Genomic DNA, 26,266 nt, shown 5'->3' with positions numbered 1-26,266 from the left:
AAAGCTGGAATGAATCATGGCTTCTTTCTGAATACTCAATATGTCAAATTTTGTGCTTTTGGGCACTATTTGTGGTGATGCAATAGTGCCCTCCTATGGCCAATAATTCAGTAAAAAAATAAATAAATGTGCAAGTCACATTGCAAATGCACTTTTTCCGCAGCACACTAAAACACGGAAAATGAATAACTAAAGCATTGACCGAATATTGTATTTAAGTAATGTACTCAAAAGTTATTTCAGCTCAGGTTTTCACAACAAGGCCATTGTTAACGTTTGTTAACGTTTTTGATAAATGCTGACACAGGTTGAAGCATCACAGTGTCTTCAGTGTCACATGATCCTAATCATTCTAATATGCTGATTTGCTGCTCAAGAAACAGTTCTTATTATTAACAATTTTGAAAACAGTTCTGCTGATTAGTATTTTTTGGAAACTGATACTTTTTTTTCAGGATTTGGGGATAAATAGAAAGTTCAAAAGAACAGCATTTATTTGAAATAGAAATCTTTTGTACAATTTTAGGTGCCTTTACTGTCATTTTTGTTCAATTTAATGCATCCTTGCTGAACAAAAGTATTCATTTCTTCCAACAAAAATGTGTAAAATGTGTATATTTCATTTTGCACTTTTCCATCTAATAAAATTTTATTTTTGTGAACTGAAATTTTCTTAAAGGATATGACATGACAAAATACTGGCTAAATTCAAAGGGTAGTTATGTCTAAAAGACAAAATCAAAACTGATGCCACAGAAGCTCTCTTCCAGTGCTCAGATTGCAACTCTGTCCTTGCTTCTCTTGGCTGTGGATGAAAAGAGGCTTTTAAAATAGAGCTGGGCAGGCCAGGGAGAGATTAGAGCAAATGACAGCTATGACAAGAGCCGTGGCCACAACACCGGACAGACGCCCCGGGTTGAGTTCTTAGAAGACCCGGTTCCACCCAACCACTCACACAGACCTGAGCCACGGAGCTGAGAAAAATCCTTTAATTTTCTCTCCAGCCATCTGACAAATTGGAGGGAGATGGTTAAACTGCTATTTTAATTGAGGGAAGAAACACGATCCACAGCACAATATGCCTTTTCACTCCCCCTCGTGCTCTCCTCGCCACATAAATGACAATGTGTCATTGGTCAAAGAGCTGACATGCCGTGCCTCACTGCAAACCGCTGCTGGCTCTTGTTTTAATTTTGTATTTCTGGGATCTTTCAATAACTTGCATATTTCAAGCCATACAATTAAAGGAGACGTATCTTTGGGGACAATACTGTGGACTGATTCACATTTCCGGATACAGTCTGATTTTGCTGGCATTTTCTCCATGTCTGCCCAAAACGATGCACCCATAATTCATACTTATTCAAAATCACTTTTTAGCATTCTCTGTGGAATGCTTTTGGTTTGGAAGCATTTGTCAGTTTAAGAGCTCTAAGAGAACCATGTATTTTCCTAAACCCACGCGACTTTGTGAATTCCTTTGCTAAAAATATCATTTTAAACAAACCAAAGCTTGTGCATTAAAAACTTTAGGTATGTTTAGTTGTATTATATAGGAATTTGTCTTTACTGTTATTCATTACAGTAGTCTTTGTTTTTTTCAGTGATCATGTGTAATTGAAATTATTCAACCCCTATTGCAAAGCAGGTTTATTGGCAAAATGTACAGACTTTCAGCTGTTTGCAATGAACAAATCAAACAAATAGCTCAACACAAATGTTTCAAGTGGTTTTCCCAAATTCAACTGAAAATGCAACTTTTAATGACTTCTGTAGTCTCAGAATTATTCAACGCCTTCATGGCAAGCATCTTTAGTACTTAGTAGAACACTATTTTGCTGTTATGACCTGCTGCAAACGAGATGTATAACCAGACACCAGCTTCTGACAGTGTTTCTGAAGAATCTTAGCCAATTCCTCATGAGCAATGACCTCCAGTTCAGTAATATTCTTGCATGCTGCAACCGCCCTCTTCAAATCCCAGGGATTTTCTAAAGGGTTCAAGTCAGGTGACTGTGATGGCCAATGTAGAATATTCCAGGACTTCTTCTGCAACCAAGTTTGAGGTATGCTTGGGATCACTGTGCTGTTGGAAGGTCCAATGTCGCCCAAGCTTCAGCTTCCTCACTGATGGCATGACGTTTTCTCCTGATACTTCAATGAATCCATCTTGCCTTCCACACACTGCAGGTTTCCAGTGCCAGAGGATGCAAAGCAGCCCCAGAGCATCACCACCATGCTTAACTTTTCAGCATATGCTTCATTCTTCTTCTTTCAGACATACCGCTGATCCGTAGGGCCAAAAAGTTCCAGTTTTGTTTTATCGCTCCACAGAACAGAATCCCAAAACTTCTGTGGCTTATTTATATGATTTTGAGCACTTTTCTTGTGCTTTTGGGTCAGTAGTGGTGTACGTCTTGGAGTTGTGGCATGGAAACAGCATGTGCTTAGTAAGAGCCAGTGCAAGCTGAAAACTCAGTGTCACTTTTGACACCAAGTCTTGCTGTATGTCTTTTGCAGTCATTCAATGTTTTTTCTGAACCTGCTCCGAAATCTGGTTGCAGCCGTTGATAGCTTCCTTTTTCTGCCCAATCCAGGTAGTGTAACCACTGTTCCTTTAACTTTGAACTTGCGAGCTATGTTTCCAACGGTGTCTTTAGAAACATTTAGTGCCTTTGCTATCTTGTATCCTGTTCCTTGTTTGTGTAGGGCGATGATATCTTCTCTTAACATTTTTGACCATTCTTTTGACTTAGACATATTTCTAACATGCAGTCAAATGTGACACTTAAAAAACCTAGCCAGTTTATGTATTTCATGTGTTCTAGCTCAAGCAAACCGGGTGCAACTAATGAAGCCCTTTATTAGTTGCATCAGGTGTGCTTGAGACAACACTTGTTTTGCAGATTTGTGCTGTTGCGAGGGATTCTATTCAGGGGGTTGAATAATTTTGAGACTGCAGAAGTCATTAAAAGTTGCGTTTTCAGTTGAATTTGGAGAAACCACTTGAAACATTTGTTGTGTTATAGTATTGTAGTATTGTTGCAATTTAACGGTAGTATTGCACAATTTAAAATAACTGTTTTCCATGTAAATATGTTTTAAAATGTAATTTATTCCTAAGCTTCAGTGTCACATGATCCTTCAGAAACCATTCTAATATGCTGATTTGCTGCTCAAGAAACATTTTGTGGAAACTATGTGATAGATTATTTTCATTGAATCTTTTGTATCAATGTAAAGGCTTGAAGAGTGTCAGTTGAAGACAAAAGCAAACCTATAATCATGCAACACGGCTAAGAAACTAAAAGAAAAGCACTGCAAAAGTCTTTAAGGCATGTGCATTAATCTTTTCATGACATTTTAGGGAACAAATGAAGCTGGCCGCTTCTGGGCCCGGCCAATGTTTGAAGTCACCGTGCTCTTCGCTTCACAGAAGCAGCAAGGCAGCGTTTGCAGCTGGGAGTACGTTGTCAGACTGAGTCTTGTAGGCCATAGTCTGGAGATTAGCGCTCCATTCCTGGTCGGCTAGATTCGCTCAATCCCCACAGGGATGCCGTCTCTCTTGCTCCATAATAAAACATGGGCAGACCTGTCAACACTGAAGATATTTGCTGGAAAGATAAGCAGAAGCTTCTGTCTTTTTCTCCTGTTTTGAATGCATGCCAATACTTTTTCTGGAAGTGTTTCCAAAGGTCTATTTATTTTCCCTTTCCTGCACCCTGTTTTTAGTTTTCCTCTTTTCGGCGGTCATAAATCAAAGTACATAATGCCTCAAACAAATAATGTTTCAGGAGTCTAAAGTCGATATCCTAAGGCTGTGATGTCATTCAGAATGGAGTGAAACAGACTCTGCTCGGCATACAGTGGGGGTGGTCATTAGTAACTGTGGGATTTAGGACCTGTCTGTCTGAACAATAAACATCCTTACAGTATGACCTACACGCAGTGAAAAAAAATCCATCTTGAATAGTGGGAATCTCATGAAGAGAAAAGAAAAAGCATAAGGCCATTTAAGATTTCACATAATACCCCATTGTACCTTCATTTAAAAAGCTCTTAAATGGATGGAAATTAAAATTCTGATATCAATTACTCACCTTCATGTTGTTCCAAACCTGTATGACTTTATTTCTTCTGCAGAACACAAAATAAGATATTTTATATGAAAGTAAATGTGGTCCAAAACAAGATTAGACCTCACTGACTTTCATTGTATGGACAAAAAAAAAAAAAAAAAAATCACAGAGACATTTTCAATATATCTTCTTTTGCGTTCTACACAAGAAAAAAGTAATACAGGTTTAAAAACAGCACGAGGGAGAGTAAATAAAGACAGGATTTTCATAGTTGGAGAAACTCTCCCTTATCCCTGTAACTAACTCATTGTGTGACAAACAGAAGGGTGATGTCATTAAGGTGTGTCGCCAACTGAAAGAGTCTGGGATCACTGGTAATCTCTACCGGTAATCAAAGTACCTCTGCTCACCAAGTTAAAGTGTCATTGGGTTACAGACATTGGTGGTGAGTGATGGGAACCCGTGCAGTCTGTTTCCACATATCCAGCACCGCCGCAGACACGCTGCTCTCCCGTCAACCCTACCGTTGTTTTCAATTACACTGTTATTGGACTATTTGTCAGGCTTTGAATGGGACAAGCCAAATCGGTTAGAGCTTGTTGCTGTAAGGAAACAATCATATGGTCTTGATTTCCCCTTTTAGCATCGCCTCGCCATAGCCTGCACATTATAATAGGTCGCAGCCAACATTTCACACGATGTAAGGCCAGAGAGAAAGAGAGAGTGAGAAGGATGGAGGGAGGAAGGAAAGCCAGGAGGAGTGATTTGTTATCTGAGTGCCAAAATGGTGTGTCAATGCCTTTCACTCTTGCAAGTGAAGGATGCTGGGTATGTAGATGCCTCTGTAAGGCAAGAGATCAGTAAATCAAGTCGAGTTGAGTGTTGCTCTTTTGAGAATGGTAGCAGGAATCTCAAAAGGAAGATAGACCGGCAGATTGACTTTAGCTTTAAGACACCCAGAGAAAGGCTGTTTTGAGCAGATCCTTTCATAGTCTCCAGAGCCCAGAGAAGATTTCTGACACCTATAGACTGAGAATGTTTTCCCAGGGTCCCTAGTGAGACAGTCCCCGCTTTTCTTTCTCTTTTTTCCATTTAAAAAGATCTTTAAGCATGTCTTTTCTTAGTGACTTTTTTTCCATTTATCCTCCTCCTTTCCAAATATAACATTATCCTTTTCACTCATAACTCTCATTGTAAATATAATGGGAGTCTTCGATAAATATGATGTATAAATAATACACCAATTCTTGGAATATTTGAGTAGTAATTCACCGTAGTCAACAAAAAGACAAGACAGAACGAGAATTTGTGTGTATATGCCTTATTGAGAAAGCTGGTTTGCGTATGTGTGTATGTGGGTTTGTGTTTGTATAATTTAAGAGGTGCGTGTGTGGCAGGCTGTGGCTTGGAGCTGGAGTTTGGACAGTGAGGGAACAGTCAGTCCCTGTCTGGAGGCTATGTTAATCCTGTTTTCTTTAAGGAATAAAACAGAGAGGAGAACCCAAGAGAGAACGTGACTTTTCAGAGCTTTAAATTGGGTTCAAGCTGAAGCTACCACAGCTGATTTCAGACAGACATACCAGGGCACAGTGCCCATCAATAATGACTGAGAGCATGGTTGGACACCACTGAGAATTGAACTAAGAATGCTTTTAAAATTTGAATGGAGGTAGCAAACATGGTGTAGAATTTCAATTGAATTAAAATAACTAAACTGTAAAAAAAAAAACTTATTTGAGATTAAATTAAAATTCCCCCTATCTTTTTTTTAATGCATGTAATTGATCTTATTCTAAATGATTAATCCATGCATTTTATTTTTTTATTTTATTTTTGGACTTCATCACTTTTAATCAAAATGTCACAACTCGATCTTCCAGTGCAAAAAAAAAACAGACTTCTCTATGGTGACGGCCGGACTTGTCCGATCATTTTGTCTGCTTAAACTCCTGCTCTTTCCTTACAATTGACTGCAAGCTCGCATTCAGATCTGTCTCAAAACAATCAACAACCGATTCCCCAAGTCCCCACCCTACATTTTAGTCAATGTCAAAATACAGAAAAAAATCTCTGTAATTCCATTACATCCCCTAGTGAAAAAACTTCTCAGGTTACAACTGTAACCCTTGTTCCCTGAAAAGGGAATGAGACACTGCGTCGATACGACACTTTGGGGAACGCGCTTAGCGTAACGCATCTGAAGTATGAATGAAACTAATCCAATCCTGATTGGTGCTGCGTCATGACGTAACATGTGAAGGTATACACGGAAGCTACAAAGGGACAAAGGGACAGTGTGCCACCACGCCGGCACACAACAGAGTTAGCTTCTGCGATGAAGCAAGTCACTCCCAGACAAGGGAAGGTGTGGCGGAGGGATGCAGTGTCTCGTTCCCTTCTCAGAGAACAAGGGTTACAGTCGTAACCTGAGACGTTCTATTTCGAGGGAACTCGAACTGCGTTGATACGACACTTTGGGGAATGAGTACCCACTATGCCACAACAAGCCCTGCCTGTCCCAGCCTGAAGCTGCGCACAGGCACACTTAGGACGAGAGCACTAGAGTGCCTGGCGTAGAAGGAATGTCCAGGCTATAAAATCTGATAAAAGTATGAGGGGTGGCCCATCCTGCTGCATCGCAAAAAAAAACAATGTTACAGACGGGACAGTTCTCCATTACGGACGTGAGCGCTCTGAAAGCGGCACTAAAAGACTGCTTTAAAACTTTCACAGAGACCTCAAACAGAAAGCACAAAGCCTGTCTTTAAATTTTATTTCGTTTTGTATTAATTGTATCTTAATTTTAATCAATGTTTCATTAAACAATTACCTGGATTTAATAAATAAGAAGTAAATATTAGAAAATAGATAATCACGACATGGAGGCGCCGGCGCGTGAACTGGAGCTCGTCTCATAAATTAACCGAAACTCAGTGATAAGGTAGCATTCTTGTCTCACAGACCTGAGACATATAGAAAGCTTGAAACTTTTAAACAGAACAATTCAAAACGAAAGAAAACTGACTGTTCTCTGCTTATGTAATTCGTATGAAATGTACATTTCTCTCTGGCGCGTTCACTACTGCGAAGATCGCGAGTCAGCATCGTCAACTTCATCTTTGTAGCCGACACTGACACTGACACAGAAAACACTTGTTTATTAGTAAACATTTAAAATGTCTCCTGCTATATTTTACATATTCATAATCATTAATTTTGCCGGTTCTTTGACAGCTTTTAGGTGCTTTATTGGCAGAGCCACCCTTACATGTTACATGAACGCTTCACCACCGCATCAGCACCGCATCAGCACCGCATCAGCACCGCATCAGCACCGAAAACATGGAGATTTTTTTTTATTTTGGGGGGCATTTTGTTTGTGTTCAGGCTTTCGCAGTTGTCTTTAAGCGCAATGTTACGAGGACGCTGCTAATAAAGTTGCGAGTAGGCCTACACATTTGGATTCACGTTTATTATTATATTTAAAAAATACACCAGTTTTTATGCCGGTCGTATCATTTTATTTTGTTGTATTTATCCGCCACACCTTAAAGGCCGGTCCGTGAAAATATTGTCTGATATTAAACCGGTCCGTGGCGCAAAAAAGGTTGGGGACCGCTGCTCTAGAGGACGCCATGCCTCTGGTTGAATAAGCCCTCACAGCCAAAGGTGAAGGCAAACTGTGCACCTGATAAGCCATAGATATTGCCTGAACGATCCAGTTGCTGATGGTCTGTTTAGATGCGTGAAGCCCCTTCTTGGGCGACCCGAAACACACCAGCAACTGGTCTGACTTCCGCCATGAAGTGGACCTCTGAATATATATCTTGAGAGCTCTGACAGGAAAGAGCAAATGAAGTCTCTCTTCATCCGCCGTCACGTGAGGCATCCGTGCCACATTAGAAGGCACTTTAGGCACATAACCCGGCCTGGGATGCAAGATAGTCTTAATGTCGCCTGGAGCAAACTCCAGGCACCCATGAGATATTGAGAGGGCCTGAAGGTCTCCTACTCTCCTCAGAGAAGTAATGGCTAGTAAAAAAGCTACCTTTTTCTTGACCTCAGCCGACTCCAGAGGTTCGAAGGGGGCCTCGATCAGCCCTTCGAGAAGCACTGCCAGGTCCCATGTCGGAACCCTGGTACGAGCCGCAGGTCTCACCCTCCAAGCCCCACAGAAAAAACGTATGACCAGCTGATGTCTCCCCAGAGGCCCATCACCCAGAGGAGCATGGAAAGCTGCAATGGCAGCCGTGTGGACGGGGTAAGACTAGCCGAGAAGCGATCTTGGAGGAACTCCAGCACTGAAGCCACCGGGCAGTTAACTGGGTCCATCTCACACTCTCTACACCAAGTGGAAACACATTCCACTTTAGGCCGTACAATCTCCTTGTGGAAGGAGCTCTGGAACTGAGTATGGTCTCACCCACTCCAGCCAACAGGCCAGCCTCTAGGTACTGAGACCCCTCAGGGGCCAGGCCCAAAGTTTCCACAGGTCTGGTCGAGGATGAATATTGAGCCCCCGGCCTGTGGAAGCAGATCCCTCCTCAGATCTACCAAGGCTGGCCTGCCAGGAGTGCTATGTACGGGGACTACTAGAACTGGGCTACTAGGCTGATCCCGTCTCGACGGACCCTCTCCAGAACTCCCGGGAACAGAGCGATCGGGGGAAAGGCGTACAGGCGTAGCCTCGGCCACGTCTGTACCATGGCATCCAATGGCAGGGGCTGGATGGGTGAGAGAAAACCACAGTGGACAGTGGGACATCCCTCGAGACGCGAACAAATCAACTTCCACTGGGCCGAACCTCTTGCATATCGTCTTCACCACCTCGGTGTGAAGTCTCCATTCCCCGGGCCTCAGCCCCTGCCTCGACAGGATGTCTGCTCTCTGATTCTGGTCCCCTGGGACATGCATTGCTCTGAGAGATAACAGTTTCTCCTGGGACCACAGGAGGATCTGATGCGACAATCTGGATAGAGGGTGCGTTTTCAGAACCCCCTGATGAATCAAGTAGCAGACCACCGACACATTGTCTGCGTAGTGACACCTGAGGTCTGGGAGGAAGCTCCTCAGAGCTCTGCCATCCATGACCGCGCCCCAGCCCGTAAGGGAGGCATCTGTTGAAACGGCTTTCTGGTGACATGACGCTCCCAGCACGAGGCCTTGGGACAGAAACCAAGCTTTTTTCCACATAGATAGGGAATGAAGGCATCTGGGCATAACCCTGATCATGCGAAACGGGTTCCCCCTTGGGGAAAACCCCTTGGTTTTCAACCATCACTTCACTGCTGGGCCCTCATGTGCAGCAGGCCGAATGGAATGACGTTGGACGCTGCTACCATGAGTCATAACACTCTCTGAAAATGTTTTCCAGTGATGGCTTGGCCTAGCTTTATTCTGGTCAGCGTGGCCAGGATGGACTCGATCTGTGCAGGAGACAATTGTGCCTGCATCATGGCCGAGTCCCACACCACTCCCAGGAACGTGGTTCTCTGGGCTGGTGCCAACACGCTTTTTTTCGTGTTGAGTCTCAACCCCAGGCTCTGGATGTGGGCAAGGACGACATCACAATGCTGAAATGCCAGCTCTTGTGACTGTGCCATAATAAGCCAGTTGTCGATATAATTTAGCACCCTGATACCCTGAAGCCGCAGAGGAGCTAGAGCTGCATCCATGCATTTGATAAACGTGCGAGGGGAGAGAGCTAGGCCGAACGGAAGAACCCAATATTGGAATGCTTCGCCCCCGAAAGCGAACCTCAGGAACTTCCTGTGAGATGGAAGGACGGATATGTGTAAGTATGCGTCTCTTAGATCTATCGTGACAAACCAATCCTCAGATTTTATCTGACTCACGATGATGGGAATAGTGAGCATCTTGAACCTGAATCTCCTCAGAGACCAATTCAAGTGCCTTAGATCTAAAATTGGCGCAACCCCCTGTCCTTCTTGGGAACTATGAAGTAGCGGCTGTAGAACCCAGACTCCCTCTCCGGAGGAGGAACATGCTCTATGGCCTCCTTTACCAGCAGGGAGTTTACTTCCTGTTCCAATTCCAAACCATGCACTGGGTCGACTGCAGTCAACACCACCTCGCTGAATTTTGGTGGGCAGAATCGAACTGCAGCCTGTAACCCTTCTCTATTGTGCGCAGGACCAAAGGAGAAATATTTGGCAGGTCTTGCCATGCTTTGAAATATTCTACTAAGGGAACCAGCCTCTCCAGACTGATTTTGGGTATTATTTGAGATTCGTTCTCAATCCCCTGAAACGGCTCTCCGGCAGGGTTTGGTCGAAACGATTCTCGATGTGCGGACGCGAGCGCTGCCTGGCCGCAATGAACACAGCCAGCACCCTCAGGAGTGCTATCTAATGAACTGAAAGATAGCCAAATCTCAAGCAAGTATGGCACAGGGAAGCCAGACACAACACACACAGAGAGAGAGAGAGAGAGAGAGAGAGAGAGAGAGAGAGAGAGAGAGAGAGAGAGAGAGAGAGAGAGAGAGACTCTTACTAGGCAGGGCAGGGCTGTGTGTTACACAGGTGAGAGCCAACCACAGGTCTGGTCTGAGGGTTGCAGAGCGAAGAGTTGACTTGCGTGTGTTGATCTTGCAGACAAAGGGCTTTCGTAGAGACCCGACCTGAGAGAGAGTTAGAAACAGATGGGATGGCGGATGAGTACAAACACTTTGCATCTACTATCTTTGGATATGTTGTAGAGATCCATCTCAGATAAACGAATGCATCATCAGAGCAAACTTTTTGAAAAGGAAAGCTTGGAGCACACTGTCCATGAATGGTCTTTCTGGGGATTATGGGAGCTCAGGATGAATGGCAGTACTGTAGTGTGGCTTCTGTTGAGGCAAACAAAGCTGGGCCTCTGTCAGTGTGAGAGGCCAGGAGGGGCTGCCCAGAGGTCTGCTCTAAAGAAAAGCATGAATGAAACTGTGTGAGAGCACAGATAGAGATCTGTGCTCTGGGCATGTCATAGTGCTGTCTGTCTGCCACCAACACTCAGAGAAAACTGACTGTGAATGGAGGAGCCACTACCACAGAGATGAGCCAATGAGATTGTGAGGTCTGAAGGGAAGGAGGGGCACACTTTTGTCTTTCTGTCCTGCTCACAAAGGTGCATTTGATGGACCTGGACAAACACACTCATAAACTTCCTTTCTCAACAACACACAAGCACAAAAACTCTCCGCTCTCTCACACTCGTATCTTAAAAACAAACATGTACAGTACATTTGGCACCGACTCACCCCCAGCACAAGGCGCTGAGCAGTCAGAGCGCACCACAGACCAAGTGTAGTTGTGCTTCTTCTCTGGATGGGGAAAAGTATACTCCCATGATACACCAGGATTTTTACCCTGAAGAAGAATCTGTGGAGGAGAGATGATCATCGGTCAGTTATAATCAAGTGACAGGTTTCTGTCCATCCAAGTACACACTACTGTTCACTGATTTCAGTCATTTTCATAACATTTTCAAACACTTAAATTATTGCTTCAGTCAAACTGAAATTTAACTTGTTTCTGAATGTCTTGTCAATGTCTTCTCCAGCAAGGGAGAAGGTGCCAGAGTGTCTGGTGCTGTTTTGAGGCTATAGCTCCATTGGGACTGAGAGACGACACCACAGTGTTCCTAGTGATGCTACACTGGAGGGATGTTTAAATTAGATTGTCTATGTGTTTGAAATGAAGCTTGTCAGTTTGGAAAACGGCACAAGTGGACCAAACTGTGGGTTGGGTGAATCTGAATATTTTCATATAGTGGTGTACAATGAGACTTAACTTCCCAGGAAGATTTACATCAATGTTTATGTTTCATTAGGCCTGTATGCTATAGGTTTGGTGGCTGTTCCTGGAGAAGATCTTACAGTCATTCATGTGAGACTAGACCACAGAGGAAGTTCAGCAGGTTTCTCACTAAATATGTGCCCAGGGCCAGTGAGGACGGCCTGAGGATAACTCTAATGGAGTGGAAAAGTCCTCAGACAAGAAGTGTCTTTTTTTTTCTTTTTTTTTTACTTAGGCTTTGCCACATGGGGATTTTCCTCAGACTATTTGTAATAAAAAAAATGCAATGACACTAAATTCACTGGAACTGGTAAACCACCAAACTATATGTAGAAAGTACAAACAAAGCAGCTAAACAAGGATCGAATACTAAGGGTCACTGCACTCACTGAAGAGTTACAGCAGTGTTTACATAAGCCAACAGTAATTGCAAGGCAGCCCAAATTTCTCGTAAGTAAGAGTGAAAACTGAAGTAGTGGATTAGGCAGATGCCACCCAACCTCTAATTACTATGGATTTGCCCTCAGTGAGTTAATGTTTTGAACAGGAAGAGTGTGGCAGGCTGCTGCTGATGTGGGAAGATTATCTTTAAGTCAGTCACAATAAACACGATAAATACTCTTCACCCAGCCTCAGTGCTCTGCCAGATTAACAGGTTAGCTAAAACCATCCAATTTCTTTACAAGCCAAAATTGGGTTCAGTTTAGTGTTGTGACTATATGTTTTATATTAAGGATGGAGAGGCATGAGTTTGTGTGCATTCATGTTTTTAGTTCAATGAGATGCAAGAGACCTGTAGTAGAGGGGCAAAGAGACTATCAACAGAACATCAGAAAGTATTGTGTGAATGAAAAATAAAGGTGGTGTTTGAAGGATAGATGATTTCCAGAGGAAGTAAAACAAGTATATTGAAAGACAGTGGCAAGTTAGCAAACTTTTTGGCTCACTTTCTTTCCGAGCATCCAGGCTGAATCTATTGCCCTGGAAGTGATCCATGAGGCCATGCACGCTAGCCTTTTCAAGGCAGGTCCAGATTTACAGTTGGCACTGAACACAGAGCAGCTATTCCAGAATCAGGCTCAGGAGGAGGTCTCTGATCCATCTGTGATCCGGCTAGCCATCTGACTATGGATACAACACATGGAGAAACTCTACCTCTTCTGATCCAGGGTCAAGACCCACATGAGTCCATTGCACCATATCTGTGCTCTGATATAGGAAGTCTAGAGTTTCAGTCTTAACATATGCAACATGAATCACAATTCTGATTATCAACTCAACATGCAAACATCATTCCCTATCCAAATATTGCTTCCTTGTGTCTTATATTGTCTTATGTTGCAATAAAAGCTTAATTGCATGCTTCTGTCCCCATTCTCGCACTAGACATCCCCTTACTATCTTTCACCCTAGTCATTCTAAATAATGACGGAAAATCTGGGGCAATTACTGAACTCTGTTGAACAGGACCACTAGGACATTATCAAGCACTCCCAGTATAGGGTTACTACACAAAAATCCATCTGTACCCTGGCTAGAAGTGTAGGAGTTTCTCCCGTCATAAAGAAAAAAGAGTGGATGAAAGACTGATGAATGGGAGCATGGATACCACATATAAAGGCCCCGATATACTTTAAGCAAAATCAAAGAATAAACTGGTGTGATGTCATTTTGAACAAAATCAGGCCACAATGAGTTCAAGTTCGATTGGAGTTTGTTTTCGCGAGTTTGAAAAATGCTGAACTTTCCGGAAAAGATTGCTCCTGCTGGTAAACACCTTCAAACTATGATTGGTCTATGGCGATTACGTAATAGGTATATGTGCTCTGGGGCTCCACCTTCTTTGATGTGGAAATCTTCTCTGGGGAATTTCTTCTGTTCAGTCTGGGTTTGCTACAAGCTATGATTGTTACAGGAATGCTACAAGAATGTCAATACCTAAATGAAAATGAAAAGAGTGTTTCAATCAGAAGTTTTAAGTTTGAAGGGAACATTCTGATATGTCTTTTCTAGTGCCTCTCAATCCACCTTGCTGAGCTGATTACAAGTTCTGGAACCAAGTCAAAGCATACATTCACATTTCTTAAAGTGCATTTTCCTTGGCATTCAATAAGGGTCTTGAAGCTGAAGTAGAAGGGTAGACTGAGAGATCCAGTCAAGCATAATTGACCAGCTGCTTCCCTCGAATCACAACTCCAAGCCTCTCTGATCTACTGAGTTCAATTGCAGAAATCTTAATCTTTTAATCTCTCTCTAACCTCCTCTTCTTTTTGAAATTACAGAGCATACTTAGAGAGATTAATGCCAACTCATCTGCAAATCAGACCTCTGCTGCCACTGCCCACCCTGGGGAAAATGTAATGAACAGAGGGCATGTAGGATAAAGGGGAATGCTGCATGCACGTAACACACAGGTTGAGTACTGTGCAGATCAAAGGCCAGAAAATAAGATCAAAATGAAAGTGTATTAAGTGAAGCATGCTTAACTTTTATACAACTCACTTACACAACACCTGCAGTACTATCAAGACCAAATTCATTTTTAACAGTGAGGTGTTGGTAACAAAAGAAATGTGGACGTTTGAATGCAAGGACTGTAAGTATACTGTACATAATGTATCAGCTTTTGTTGTAACTGGTAAGTGAACAACAGAAATAAATCTAAACATGTTCTGTGATGTAACATTTTGTGATGTTACAACAAATATTTCAGAAAATATTCAGCAGAATTGAATTGGTTTGGTGTTACAGCATTATTCTTTATTTCAGTCTTATGTTCCCTAGTGAAAAAACCCTATACCAAAATGTATTTAAAATACATTTATTTCATACTAAGTATAGTATAAATCTATTAGCATATTTACTGACATATCAATCTTTAAATGCAATATATTTAAAGTGTACCTAAAGTATACTTGCAATAGTCCCATTTTAGCACAATCAAATACTTAAGTATATCTTTAGCTGGACCTCAGCTCTATTTCTGAATAACTTAAGTGCATTAGGTACAAAATTAGTTGTTCCAATTTAGCAGACTTTCAGTATATCAATTTAGTATACCAAAAGTACTATTGCAGGTTATTTATATTAAGTTCATAAATATGTAAATGTTTTTGTAGTATACTATAAATGTATTTCAAATACATTTTGGTATATGTATTTTTCACTAGGGTTGTCATGGTCATAACATCTCTACATCTCGATATAACAAACGTCTTCTACTTGAAATCTTGACAAGATCTCATTTAATTTTCCCTTAAACTCAATGTAAGCAAAGTTGTTTTCCCACGTTTTACATAAAACTTGTTTCCTCACATTTTTTTCTTGGTCTGGAGGTAACAAAATCCATTTCTAATTGTAATGTGTATATATACAGTTATATCATGGATAAGTAAATTATCTTCCCAAGAACAAGCATAATATTACATATCCCACATAACTGATCTATTACAGCAGGACACAATGGCATAAAGGTTTAAATGATTCTTCTGAAATCAAATTATATCCCTTTCTCATCTGCATTTCAGGTTTGTGCAGATATATGAAAGCGCCCTTACTATGACTTAACCTCAATGGTCATCTGAACCCACACTCGTCAGCCATCATGTAAGAGGTGTCCTGTGCTGCCCATTAGCAAGAGCACACAGTGCAGCAAATTCAAAGCTTAGTGTTATTCACAATGTCGCACCGTTTGATCTTGAATCTCCACATACTGAAGATGAAAGTCACAATGACCATGTCGGCTCTGGCCTGCAATTAATCCCAAACAGAGGCGTTAGTCTGCCCGTTTGACTCATTTGTGTGCCTTCTCTTCTGTCTCTCTCTCTATCTTTCCCTCATTTGTTTCTCGTCTCTCTTGCCCGCCCACTGTCCCTCAGCCTTGTTTTCATCTGACTGAATGGCCACGGTACTCTTGCCAAGACCCTGTCATGGCTAATTCGCTAACAGGTGTCAGGCCAGACGGGGACGGGGGTCACTCACTTCAAAGAGCAGGGTCTCATTAGTGGGGCCTGTGGCGTACAAGGTCTCAGGCCGGTTGAAAGAGCGCTGATAGTTGAACGTAGTGCCGGCGAACTGAAATCTGCCCGGCCAGTCCACCGTCCAATCCCCCGTCAGGTAGTAGGTGCCACGCTTCAGGCTGCGGACAGCAAGGTAGCTGGTAGAGATCTCCATCTCCTGCACCCTGATGCTCCTTGCTCCAGCCGGAACCATCACAATGGGGTAATACTCTGAAGACAGAAAAAAAAGAGAAATAGGTTTGCCATGTCTGATCACTTTTGCAGTTTCTGCATTTTTTAGGCCCAAAGAAAACAGGCATCTTTGAGCTGATGCATTATCACCTCCTTTAGTCAGAAGAGAGCAAAGAGGTGCCAGACTGCAGAGCTCTTGCTGTGTAAAGTGCTCTAAAAAATACATTACCGTTTTCTGTTAAGCCCGAGGAGAGGAGCTCTAAAGTGGCCCACAGACTTGCCTATACTGCAAGAATTTAATTTGATTTCATTTGATTTAAGTTTAGTTTAGTTTAGTTTAGTTTAGTTTAGTTTAGTTTAGTTTAGTTTAGTTTAGTTTAGTTTAGTTTAGTTTAGTTTAGTTTAGTTTAGTTTAGTTTAGTTTAGTTTAGTCTCTGTCAGCATATTTTATTTCATTCTGGGCCACTAGTTCTAAAACTATTTAGATCAAATCAGAACAATCAAGTACCACCTAATTACAATCCTCCAAAATTCAGTCCCTTTACTGTCCCTTTCATGCATATACTACTACCATTCAAAAGTTTGGGGTCAGTAAAAATTTTTATTTTTTTAACTAAAGAAATTAATACTTTTTTTTGAGTAATGATGCATTTAATTGATCAATAATGGTAGTAAAGCCATTTATAATGTCTATTTCAAATAAATGAATGTTCTATTCATCAAAGAATCCTGAAAAATATGTATCAAGGTTTCCAATCAATTTATACATATATATACATGGACCAATAAAATTATGGTTGAAAAACAAATTCTGTACAAATTCTTCAATTGTTTCCTTGGTTTGACATATCGTGCCCACGGAATAATAAACCGTACCCATGAGATCATAATCCATGCACTCAGATTAGTAAACTGTACCTTTAATTTATGAATTTGTGGGGACGGATTTCAAAAACTAAAGGTATCTGAGAGCACGGATTATAAACTCATGGGTACGGTTTATCAATCCATGGAAACCGAGGGAACAATTTAATAATTTGTGAGGATGGTTTATCAACTGAGGGAACGAACTGCAAAGCAGTGGCCTTCGGATTTCCGGGTTTTGGTTTCTCCTACAGGTGACGTCCTGGGCTTTGTACACTTTGAGTTATTAGACATAGCATTACCTTTTTATACCTGCACTGCCAATGTAAAAACGCAAGACTATTATAGATGCATAAAGATTTATTCAAATTGCAGATATTAGAAAATACATTTTTAGTAAAGAATACATTTTTAATATTTTGTTGTGGGGTCATGTTGTGTACCCCCTCAGGTGAGAACCAATGCTTTAGACATATTTCTATTATTTTATAATGATTTACTTTCTGTCGTTTCTGTCTCTTGAAGCCTGTTATTCTCTTCCAAATATTGATTTGTCAGAGAAGGTCAGAAGGTATGAAAGGAAAACCCTCTAAAAGCACCTTACCATTGGCTCTGTGCTGAAGGGTGTACTCGCCACTGTAGAACTTGCAGGTGGAGTTGTCTCCTTTACACACCCCACAGGCATCTAGAGTGGCATTTGATCCCAACACCTGGTCACAGCCTACCGGCTACACAGGAAAAGATTTTAAAATGAAATTTTCAAACTGACATGCTCAGTTTAGCCCATTAGGCCTGTTGAACATAACAAAATGAAAACCAATGAAAAATCTGTGGTAAATGTGATGCCAGAAATATGACTATTTCATAATCTGCATCTCCTCACATACCTCACATATCCCATCGATGCACACGCCTCCTTTGTAATCAGAGCAAGACGTCCCATCTTTGACTTTGCTCGACATAGCAAAGAAAAAATCAAAGTCCTCAGCAATGCAGTACAGTTTGCAGATGTCCTCTTCTAGATAGGAGATGAATAGGGTCATTAGATCTTATAGCTTCAGAGTGGTTTTATGTTAGATCTTTTTAAGCTGTCCACCGTTACCCTCAGCAATCTGCTATGAAGTTTCATGCATGAAGACATATGAAGCAATGATCTTATGAACATTTTTTCATGCAGGTGGACTTTTATGTCAAATGGAAAACAATTCTTTGACACACATGCACAAACCCAGAAAAATGAATGATTACCATATATCACATTTTATAGGTCAAGTAGTTTGAGCTTGAGTATTGGATTGCTCAAACATAAAATAAAATAAAATAAAATAAAATAAAATAAAATAAAATAAAATAAAATAAAATAAAATAAAATAAAATAAAATAAAATAAAATAAAATAAAATAAAATAAAATAAAATAAAATAAAATAAAATAAAATAAAATAAAATAAAATTAAATTAAATTAAATTTAATTTAATTTAATTTAATTAAATAAAATTTAATTTAATTAAATTAAATTAAATACTTCCCTTTAAAGTCATGTCTGTCTGTGTAGTTGTATAGTCGCTACACAAAAGAGAGAACTTTGCTTTCCATCATGCATCTTTTATTCCAAGCAGACACAATGCAAATGTGTATACTGTCTAGTGCTAATTACTGGGCATGTGTAAGCTATGTATGGTTAGCCGTGAAGCAACTAGAAGACTCGCCATGCTGTACAGAACATCCCCACAAAACATATGTTACACTAAAATTTTAAACTCTGTTACAAATGGGCCCATAAAGCTGGAATGCAAGAGGGGCGGGAGGGGAATGCTCTATCCAACTCTCCCACCGAGAGAAAAATATGGACCTATCAGAGATGCATCTGCATCCACACATCCCAGTCAGAAGAAACAGACCCAGGCATGTTCAATACAGCAGCACAGTATGAACTGTTTTGTCCTTCTATTGTGAACATATTAGATCATAATTCTTGTGCTTTTACTTCGAAGTAAATCACTTCATTTAAATTCTGCAAAACCACGATGATGTTACAGGCTTAAAGGTGCAGCTGAAAGGGAAACCAAACAATAGTAAAATTAATGTCCCTAAAAGTAAAGGCCAAGTGAAAATTATCAACAGAAGACGTCAGCGTTTAATCCAATTTGATCTAACGCCAAAAGCCCAGTCAAACAGGGGTAAGTTCTTCCTAACACCTGTACTAGTGACTGAAAGTACACCAAGGCCAGACATGTTCTACTGATGGAGCTCTAAGAGAATGGAGCTCCAATTACCCCACTGACATGCCTGGATACACCAGGAGACAGCTCAGCATCTCCTCTCTAGGCTTTCTCTTTGGTTTTAAAGAAACTGACAGGGTGGTACCCAAATGTTCTTATCCTTTCCCTTTTTCACTTCCAGCCCACTAACTCATAAGGAAGCCCAAATACATAAACAGCCTCAATGGGTCCTTTTCAGGTACAGACCTGTCTACAGGGTTGATCAGTGCACTGCACTCACAGAACGAGTGGCTACATGTTTCCAGTCCAAATCCATCCACTGCTCAGTCAACACACATTAGGTGAGATAAATCATTTGGGTGGAATATGTTTGTCCGATGTAACAATCTCAACACATATTGTCAGAAACAAATGGGAAAGATTACTATTTTAAAAACACACCTGTTCTAGCTGAGTCAGATATCAGAGGGTATTAAAAACCCTCAAAGTAGGCAAGGTCAAGGATGAATGTTTTTTAGAGGTTTGTTGTAAGATTTTGTCTGACGAGGTTACATATATCATTCAAAAGTTTGAGGTCAGTAAGAGTTTTTCTTTTTTTTTTTAAGAAATTAGTACTTATATTCAGCAATGATGCATTAGATTTATAGAACATTTATAATGGTAGATTAAAATTCTATTTCAAATAAATGTTTTTTTCTTTTGAACTTTCGATTCATCAAAGGATACAGAAAAAAAAATCAGTTTTCTCAAAAATATTAAACAGTAAAACTATTTTCAACATTAAAAATAATAATAAGAAATGTTCCTTGAGCAACAAATTAGCATATTAGAATGATTTCTGAAGGATCATGTGATACTGAAGACTGGGTTAATGATGCTGAAAATTCAGCTTTCCCATTACAGGAATAAATTACATTTAAAAATATATTAAAAAAGAAAACAGTTATTTTAAATTGTAATAAAATTTCTGTTTTTTCTGTTTTTACTGTATTATTGGTCAAATAATGCAGCCTTGGTAAGCAAAGAGACTTTAAAAAAATAAGATTTTTTTTTATGAAAAAAATATGAACATGTAAAATAACGCGATTATCAAACATTACACATCATATAAATCAAAACTGCGTATCTTTACCGAATGAAATGTCGACCCATGAAGAGCTACAAGACTGTGCAAGCTTTGGGGGAGTTGATGAAAGCGATATACTCCATCTATGTTTTGATCATCAATCTGAAATCAATACGGACCTAGGCTTTGACTTTTTGTTCAAAATGTTGCTTTTTTTATTAAACTTACCCTCATTCAAGTGTTGAAAAAACAAATTCATGAAGCCAGAGGCTTTTTTTTAAAGCAGAGGCTCTGTTCTTTGTTTTGATATATTGCATGATCAGATATTCATACAATATATATTGTATATATATAGGAAAGCCAGGAAAGTTTTGTGAAAATTATCAAAAAGCTGGCGGGGACAGACTTAATGAGACATTTGCTTTTGTTCATAATTAATGCATTAAGGCCCAAATATCTCCCAAATACCTTCCACTTTGGTGTATGGCTTCCATTTGTAGTACCATCCCCTGAAGGGTTTGCTGTTGTACTCGGCGCACTGCTGAGCTCTGAAGTCCACTCCATTGGGCTGGCATGGCTTGGTGTTACACAGCTGGTGCAGTCGACTGGGGCCTTGGCAGAACTTGCCGTTGTGCTGTGGGCTTGGGTGAAACAACCAGCAATTAGCACAAGTGAACATGGAAGCAGAGAGAGAGAGAGAGAGAGAGAGAGAGAGAGAGAGAGAGAGAGAGAGAGAGAGAGAGAGAGAGAGAGAGAGAGAGAGAGAGAGAGAGAGAGAGAGAGAGAGAGAGATGTGAACAGATGTGCCTCAGCAAGCATTCAACATTCGTGTGGAATGACAGCCATTCAATATTTTTTGGAAGAGGTTCTGGTGAGATACATTTCATATGATGTGCATTAGCATCTGCACTAAGAGAATGCCTTTGAGTGTTATCGGTGATGTGTCTGACTGAATTACATCCCAACTGACAGCTGTAAAAGATATAAAGTGTTTGGGATGCAATTCCATTCATGACTTGGACTCGCCTTTGTTTTCAACAGCAATGATTTTTGAATAATAAACTTCAGCAAGAACAAGACAATACACAGCTGTGCTGATCTATGTGTAATCTGAGTAAACTGGCTTCCCCATTGCAGTCAAATAGGAAAACTGGTTGAAAATGTTTTGTTTTGGATGCTGGTAACACTGTCAGAAAAATGTGTGGAAAAAAATGAGGAAAAATGTTACTTTAGGGGTACAAGAGCTTGTCACTGGGGCAGTATCCTTAAAAGGACAACCTCACACCTTTTCTACCCCTAAAAGATGCATTTTAGTACCTTAGACTAGTAATATGTACCCTTGAGGTACTACTATGAAGTTTTTTTCTGGTGAACAACATCACGCTGCTGATCCAACAAAAAACAACCACCACATTATCATAAACCTGCTTGGACCAGTATGAAAATTCATTCATTCACCTTCATTACTTTGAAACCTGTAATGGCTGACTCCTGCACTCAAGGCTGTATATCAGGTCAGCTCGCAGGCTGTGTTGCTGAGGCAGCTGGAGGCTGGTGAAGAGCGGCAGCCTCCTCCCAATGCCACAGGAATGCCTCCGAGTGCCACATGAAGCAGACAGTCACCATCTTTCCCTGAGGGAAAAGCAGCCCAGCAGCTCCTGTAACTGAGGCTGTGAGAGCAGAGGCATGCTTGCGGCATGGCTGCATGCTTTAAAGTGGAAGACTCTTGGGTACCCTCTTGTAGCCTAACCTCAAAGCAAAGGACTGCGCCATGGGCTTGTCAATGTGTGTGTCTGTGCATGTTCTTTTATTCTCTGGCCTTTAGCTTTTTATTGCATGTTCACACTTGAGGTTAGGAAACCGCTCACAGAGAGAACAGATAAGTCTTCCTCATGCTCTTAAAAATCCCTCATCATCTTTATGCATGTACAGTGATCAAACACAGTAAGCATGGGGAAAACACACACAGTGAGATAAATTAATAACTTTTAATCTCAAAACTGACAGCATACTTCTATTGTCTAGACTAGAGCAGCCATTTTCAAACTGTGGGTCATGACCTGCTGGTGGGTTGAAGAGTTGGAATAAGTGGGTCACTAGAATGGTGGTGCGTTCAGCTGCATTGAAAACAAATATACAGAGTTACCTCTGTTTTATATTATTAATGAATCATTTGAATAGGTGATTGGTTAAATGCCTTAAATAAGATCTGTGGTAAACACAAGCTGAAAATATTTTCACGGTCATCTACTCATCTACTCATCTACTCAGTAGTGCACTTTAACAACCTTGTTGTGTTTATAGACCTTATGTGCTGAGAATCAAGCGCGCAAACTTGTCTTTGAACTTCCATTTTTGCGGTAGCTCTGTATGTTGGCATCGCTGTCAAAGAGTAATTAGCTAGTTAAGTGGATATACATATTGTAGAGTTAAAGAAAGTTATCATGAGCATTGTAATGTTTGAAGCAGATGTCATAACAAATGTAAGTAGACTGGGGAGTTTTTTAAACGACCGGTTCATTCATAAATCTTACCGTCATGCTGTGGAAATACAAACCGTAAGACAGAACACAACGAGTGCATCGCTGAAAAGGGGCGGGGCTACATAAGGTCTATACTTGCGCTCTTCAAATTTTGCTAACTAGAACTTTCTTGATGGTAGATTTTAAATAAAGATCAAAAGATTTTGTCGGAAGCTTAGTGGTGTAGACGTACGACCATGGTGTAGTTAATTTATAGCTTTTTTACTTCTGGTGATTGTATTTAAGCAACAAAACATGTAAGAATCATAAGCTTTTGTTGGTCACGGAGCTCTTTTTTTTTTTTTTTTTTTTGCAATAATCCAAAAGTCAATGGGAAAATCCTATTGGCTTTTTGTTGAGGGAACCAGCGTGATGCTAACTTCCAGATCGGAATACTAAAATATGTAGGCTTCAATTACTTTAATAATGTTTTCTTTTTTATTATGTCACTGATATGTTTTTGGTAAGTCTCAAGAGTGAAAAAGTGACTAAAAGTCAGGAGAAGTCAACGAGATCAATGATAGTCTAACAGTGCTGTCAGACGGCTGTTTGTGCATGTCTGCTTTTGTTTTTGGAGCAGGTTTTCAGGCTGATCCTATTAGAGCTTTAGCAACAGTGTACTATGGCTCCATATGGTAGAGCACTTATAACAACACACAGAGCAAAGAAAGAGATTTGGAGAAAAGAGGCGGAAGAGAAGGATATGTGTAGGATTTCTGATTAGACATTCAAACAACTGCACCCAAATTAATTTTGTGCTACATACTAAACTCCACACAAGAGTTGTTGGCAATGGGAATATAATTCTTCCTTTCTCTCTGTTGACAAGACTTTGTAGCACTGTTTTGCAACTGGAGAATGTTAAATCTATGAACAGCAGCACTGGGTGCAAACAAGGAAACAAGGTCACCCTGTCTGTCTGCTTGCCTGAATTCCCCCCAAAGCCCCCACCTAGACCCACATCCTTCTCTATCCCACTCTCTCAATACATCACCCATAACTAAGACCCTCATCTTTAATCAAATCCTCATTATGCCCACACTGTTAGCCATTAGGTATCCACTTTAAAGTCAAGGCATTAAAACAGAGCCCTCCACATATAAATAAACAATACCAAACAATGACGTAATGAAATGTAATCGTTTGTTTGTCAGAGGCTTTACCGAAGAAGTCCTGAGGGTGATCGTACATTCATCCTACTCTTTTAACTTTGGCCTCTGGTAATGGTGCATTAATGTTACCCATACTCTGATAGTTACCAATATTTCCAAACAAACTTCAAAAAGGCAATCCCATCAACAACTATCTCCACTAGGCTGTTGTCAAGAGAGATATTTCTCAAACACTCATATCAAAGATGCATGAACCTGTAAATCTGGCTGCTGAGTATGGATACAGTCAAGGGAGCACATTTATCAGATCATTTTTATTGATAAATGTTATTTGAGTGAGATGACATCTCTTGCCGCTGGCTTCAACAGCTGTCTCTTGAGGACCTTATACTGAAGTGATAAGTACGGGGATTCCCCTTGAACCTCACCGCCACAAACAGAAGACATACCAACACCTATTCTGCTGCAGGTGCTGTCTGAAAGCAGTAAGGGAAGATTATCCATCAAAATGCCTCTTTTGAAACACTTCATTTCCGAGTGAAATGATACAGATAAAATGTTCTGATCAACATGAACTGATTCTGATTTTCATAAGGAATGCAGGCAGATGTTCGTGGTGTGCACCTCATAAATATGTGTAAACAGCTGGTCGATGAGAAGAGAAGTCAGAGTGAAAAGCTGCAATATCCCCTTATTTTTGTTGAACCATGAAGGGGGTCACACTGATAGCAAAAAAAAAAAACAGAGAAAATGGAGGCTAATACCTCCCCAAAATCTCAGATTATAGTGCAAATTCTGCCTTAAAAGCAAACCCATCTAACAGATTCACGTCAACCTAAACCTCTCTTAGTGGATCAGACGCCATTGGACTAATACAGACCATCAGAATCAGGACCAAAAAAAAAAAAAAAAAAACATTCACACAAAAAGCACTTTAATGTCTGCCCACAAGTAAGATTAATTTAATCCAAATTTATGGGGTAAAAAAAAATGTCACCATTTTTTTTTTTTTTTTTATTAAATCCAACATATCAAAAACGTAACAATATTTAGGTCATAGAAAGGTTTACTGTATATACAGTATAATCTCAATTTTAACAAAATAAGCTTCCCTGCAATAATGTGGGAAATGCCTACTCTTTTTTTTCCCCCTGAAATTTGCTTTCCAAAAGCAATCATTTTGCAACATCTCTAAATGGTGTGCATTTATGTGAAGGATCTTTAAATCAAAACCAGGATTCTAGCTAAGCACATTGTGTGAGATCACAATGCATTATATAGATCATATGTACCCAATCTAATATTTAATATAATCCTTGGGTATTTGCAGTGCTTTAATGAAGTTCCCCACCTCACTTCACATCACTTTGAATAGTTTCTTTCTTGCTTGCTTGCTTTCTTTACTGGAAGTCATGTCAGACATGTTGGTCTGGCTGTCTAAGGCATTATAAGTATTTCCTATTCCAACAGAAATATGTTAAGATGCTCTAGACAGCAAAATGTTGACGAAGCACAATCCCATGTTCCATCAGCTTGACAAAACCACCTGCGGTCTATTGAAACCCAATCTCAAATAATCCTGCCACCACATACAGAGAGGAAGAACCTGAATACCTAAATACATAAAAACTACATCTTGTATTTGACAGACACTTACATCTTTAACAATCCTGCTTTATATTATATACCTTAATGCAATGTAAGTTGCTCTAGATATAAGTATATGCCAAATGTATTCAAGTTATGTATTTATTCATGTATTGTTTGTTTGTTTGAATCAATCAACCAAAACTAACTTTAGCTGGACAATAACTTTATCCTAGAGCTGTTGTAAAGCCTAAATAATCTGTTACAGTAATTTCCTATTATCTCTGTAAAGCTGTTTTGAAACAATCCATATTGTTAAAAGCGCTATATAAATGAAGGTGACTTGACTTGACTTGACTTGTTTGAATGTCTACTGTTTTCATTCTTTCTGGTGCTGCAATCATTATATACTGTAATTTTCTATGTACTCTGTACAAACACTGACCTTGTGCATTCAATAGAGGGCATAGCTAAATGTTGAATCCTGACCACACTTAATCCAAGATTATGCAGAGTGTCAAAGTTCGGGGGGTAATCTACGAGTCTCAGTGGGTCAGTTGTTCAGGAAACACATGTGCTTCCACCATTCACAGCTAATCTACCATTCAGGGCAGCCTAATGATAAAAAAGTAGCATTCACTTCACAGTGCAGTGGCCATTTTAATTATCATAAACAACCATAGCATATAGCATAGCCATAGCACAGTGTTAAAAAAGCTCATTTTGCAATCAAATGTCATGTTTATCTGGATTTCCTCTCTACCACAATCACAAACTGAATTTAACACCCTATTCTTCAAACGCATAGTTGATTAAAAAATAATAA

The 26,266-nt window shown here is 40.2% G+C and overlaps 1 protein-coding gene across 2 annotated transcripts in view; it reads right to left on the bottom strand.

Annotated features, from left to right (window-relative positions):
- Positions 1-26,266, bottom strand: part of adamts18 (ADAM metallopeptidase with thrombospondin type 1 motif, 18) — a 65,241-nt gene that overhangs the window by 8,126 nt on the left and 30,849 nt on the right. For both annotated transcript variants that reach the window (XM_079868021.1, XM_079868022.1), the window contains 6 exons: positions 20,688-20,860; positions 17,820-17,950; positions 17,537-17,660; positions 15,860-16,107; positions 11,341-11,461; positions 10,593-10,719 (listed from right to left, as the gene is read on the bottom strand). In XM_079868021.1, coding sequence (XP_079724147.1) covers positions 10,593-10,719; positions 11,341-11,461; positions 15,860-16,107; positions 17,537-17,660; positions 17,820-17,950; positions 20,688-20,860 — 924 coding nt within the window. The remainder of the gene's footprint in view (positions 1-10,592; positions 10,720-11,340; positions 11,462-15,859; positions 16,108-17,536; positions 17,661-17,819; positions 17,951-20,687; positions 20,861-26,266) is intronic.

Source organism: Squalius cephalus (assembly GCF_949319135.1).
Source record: "Squalius cephalus genome assembly, chromosome: 3".
NCBI lineage: Eukaryota > Metazoa > Chordata > Actinopteri > Cypriniformes > Leuciscidae > Squalius > Squalius cephalus.
Note: the sequence above shows the minus strand (reverse complement) of the source record. Positions and strands in the feature narration are given on the sequence as shown.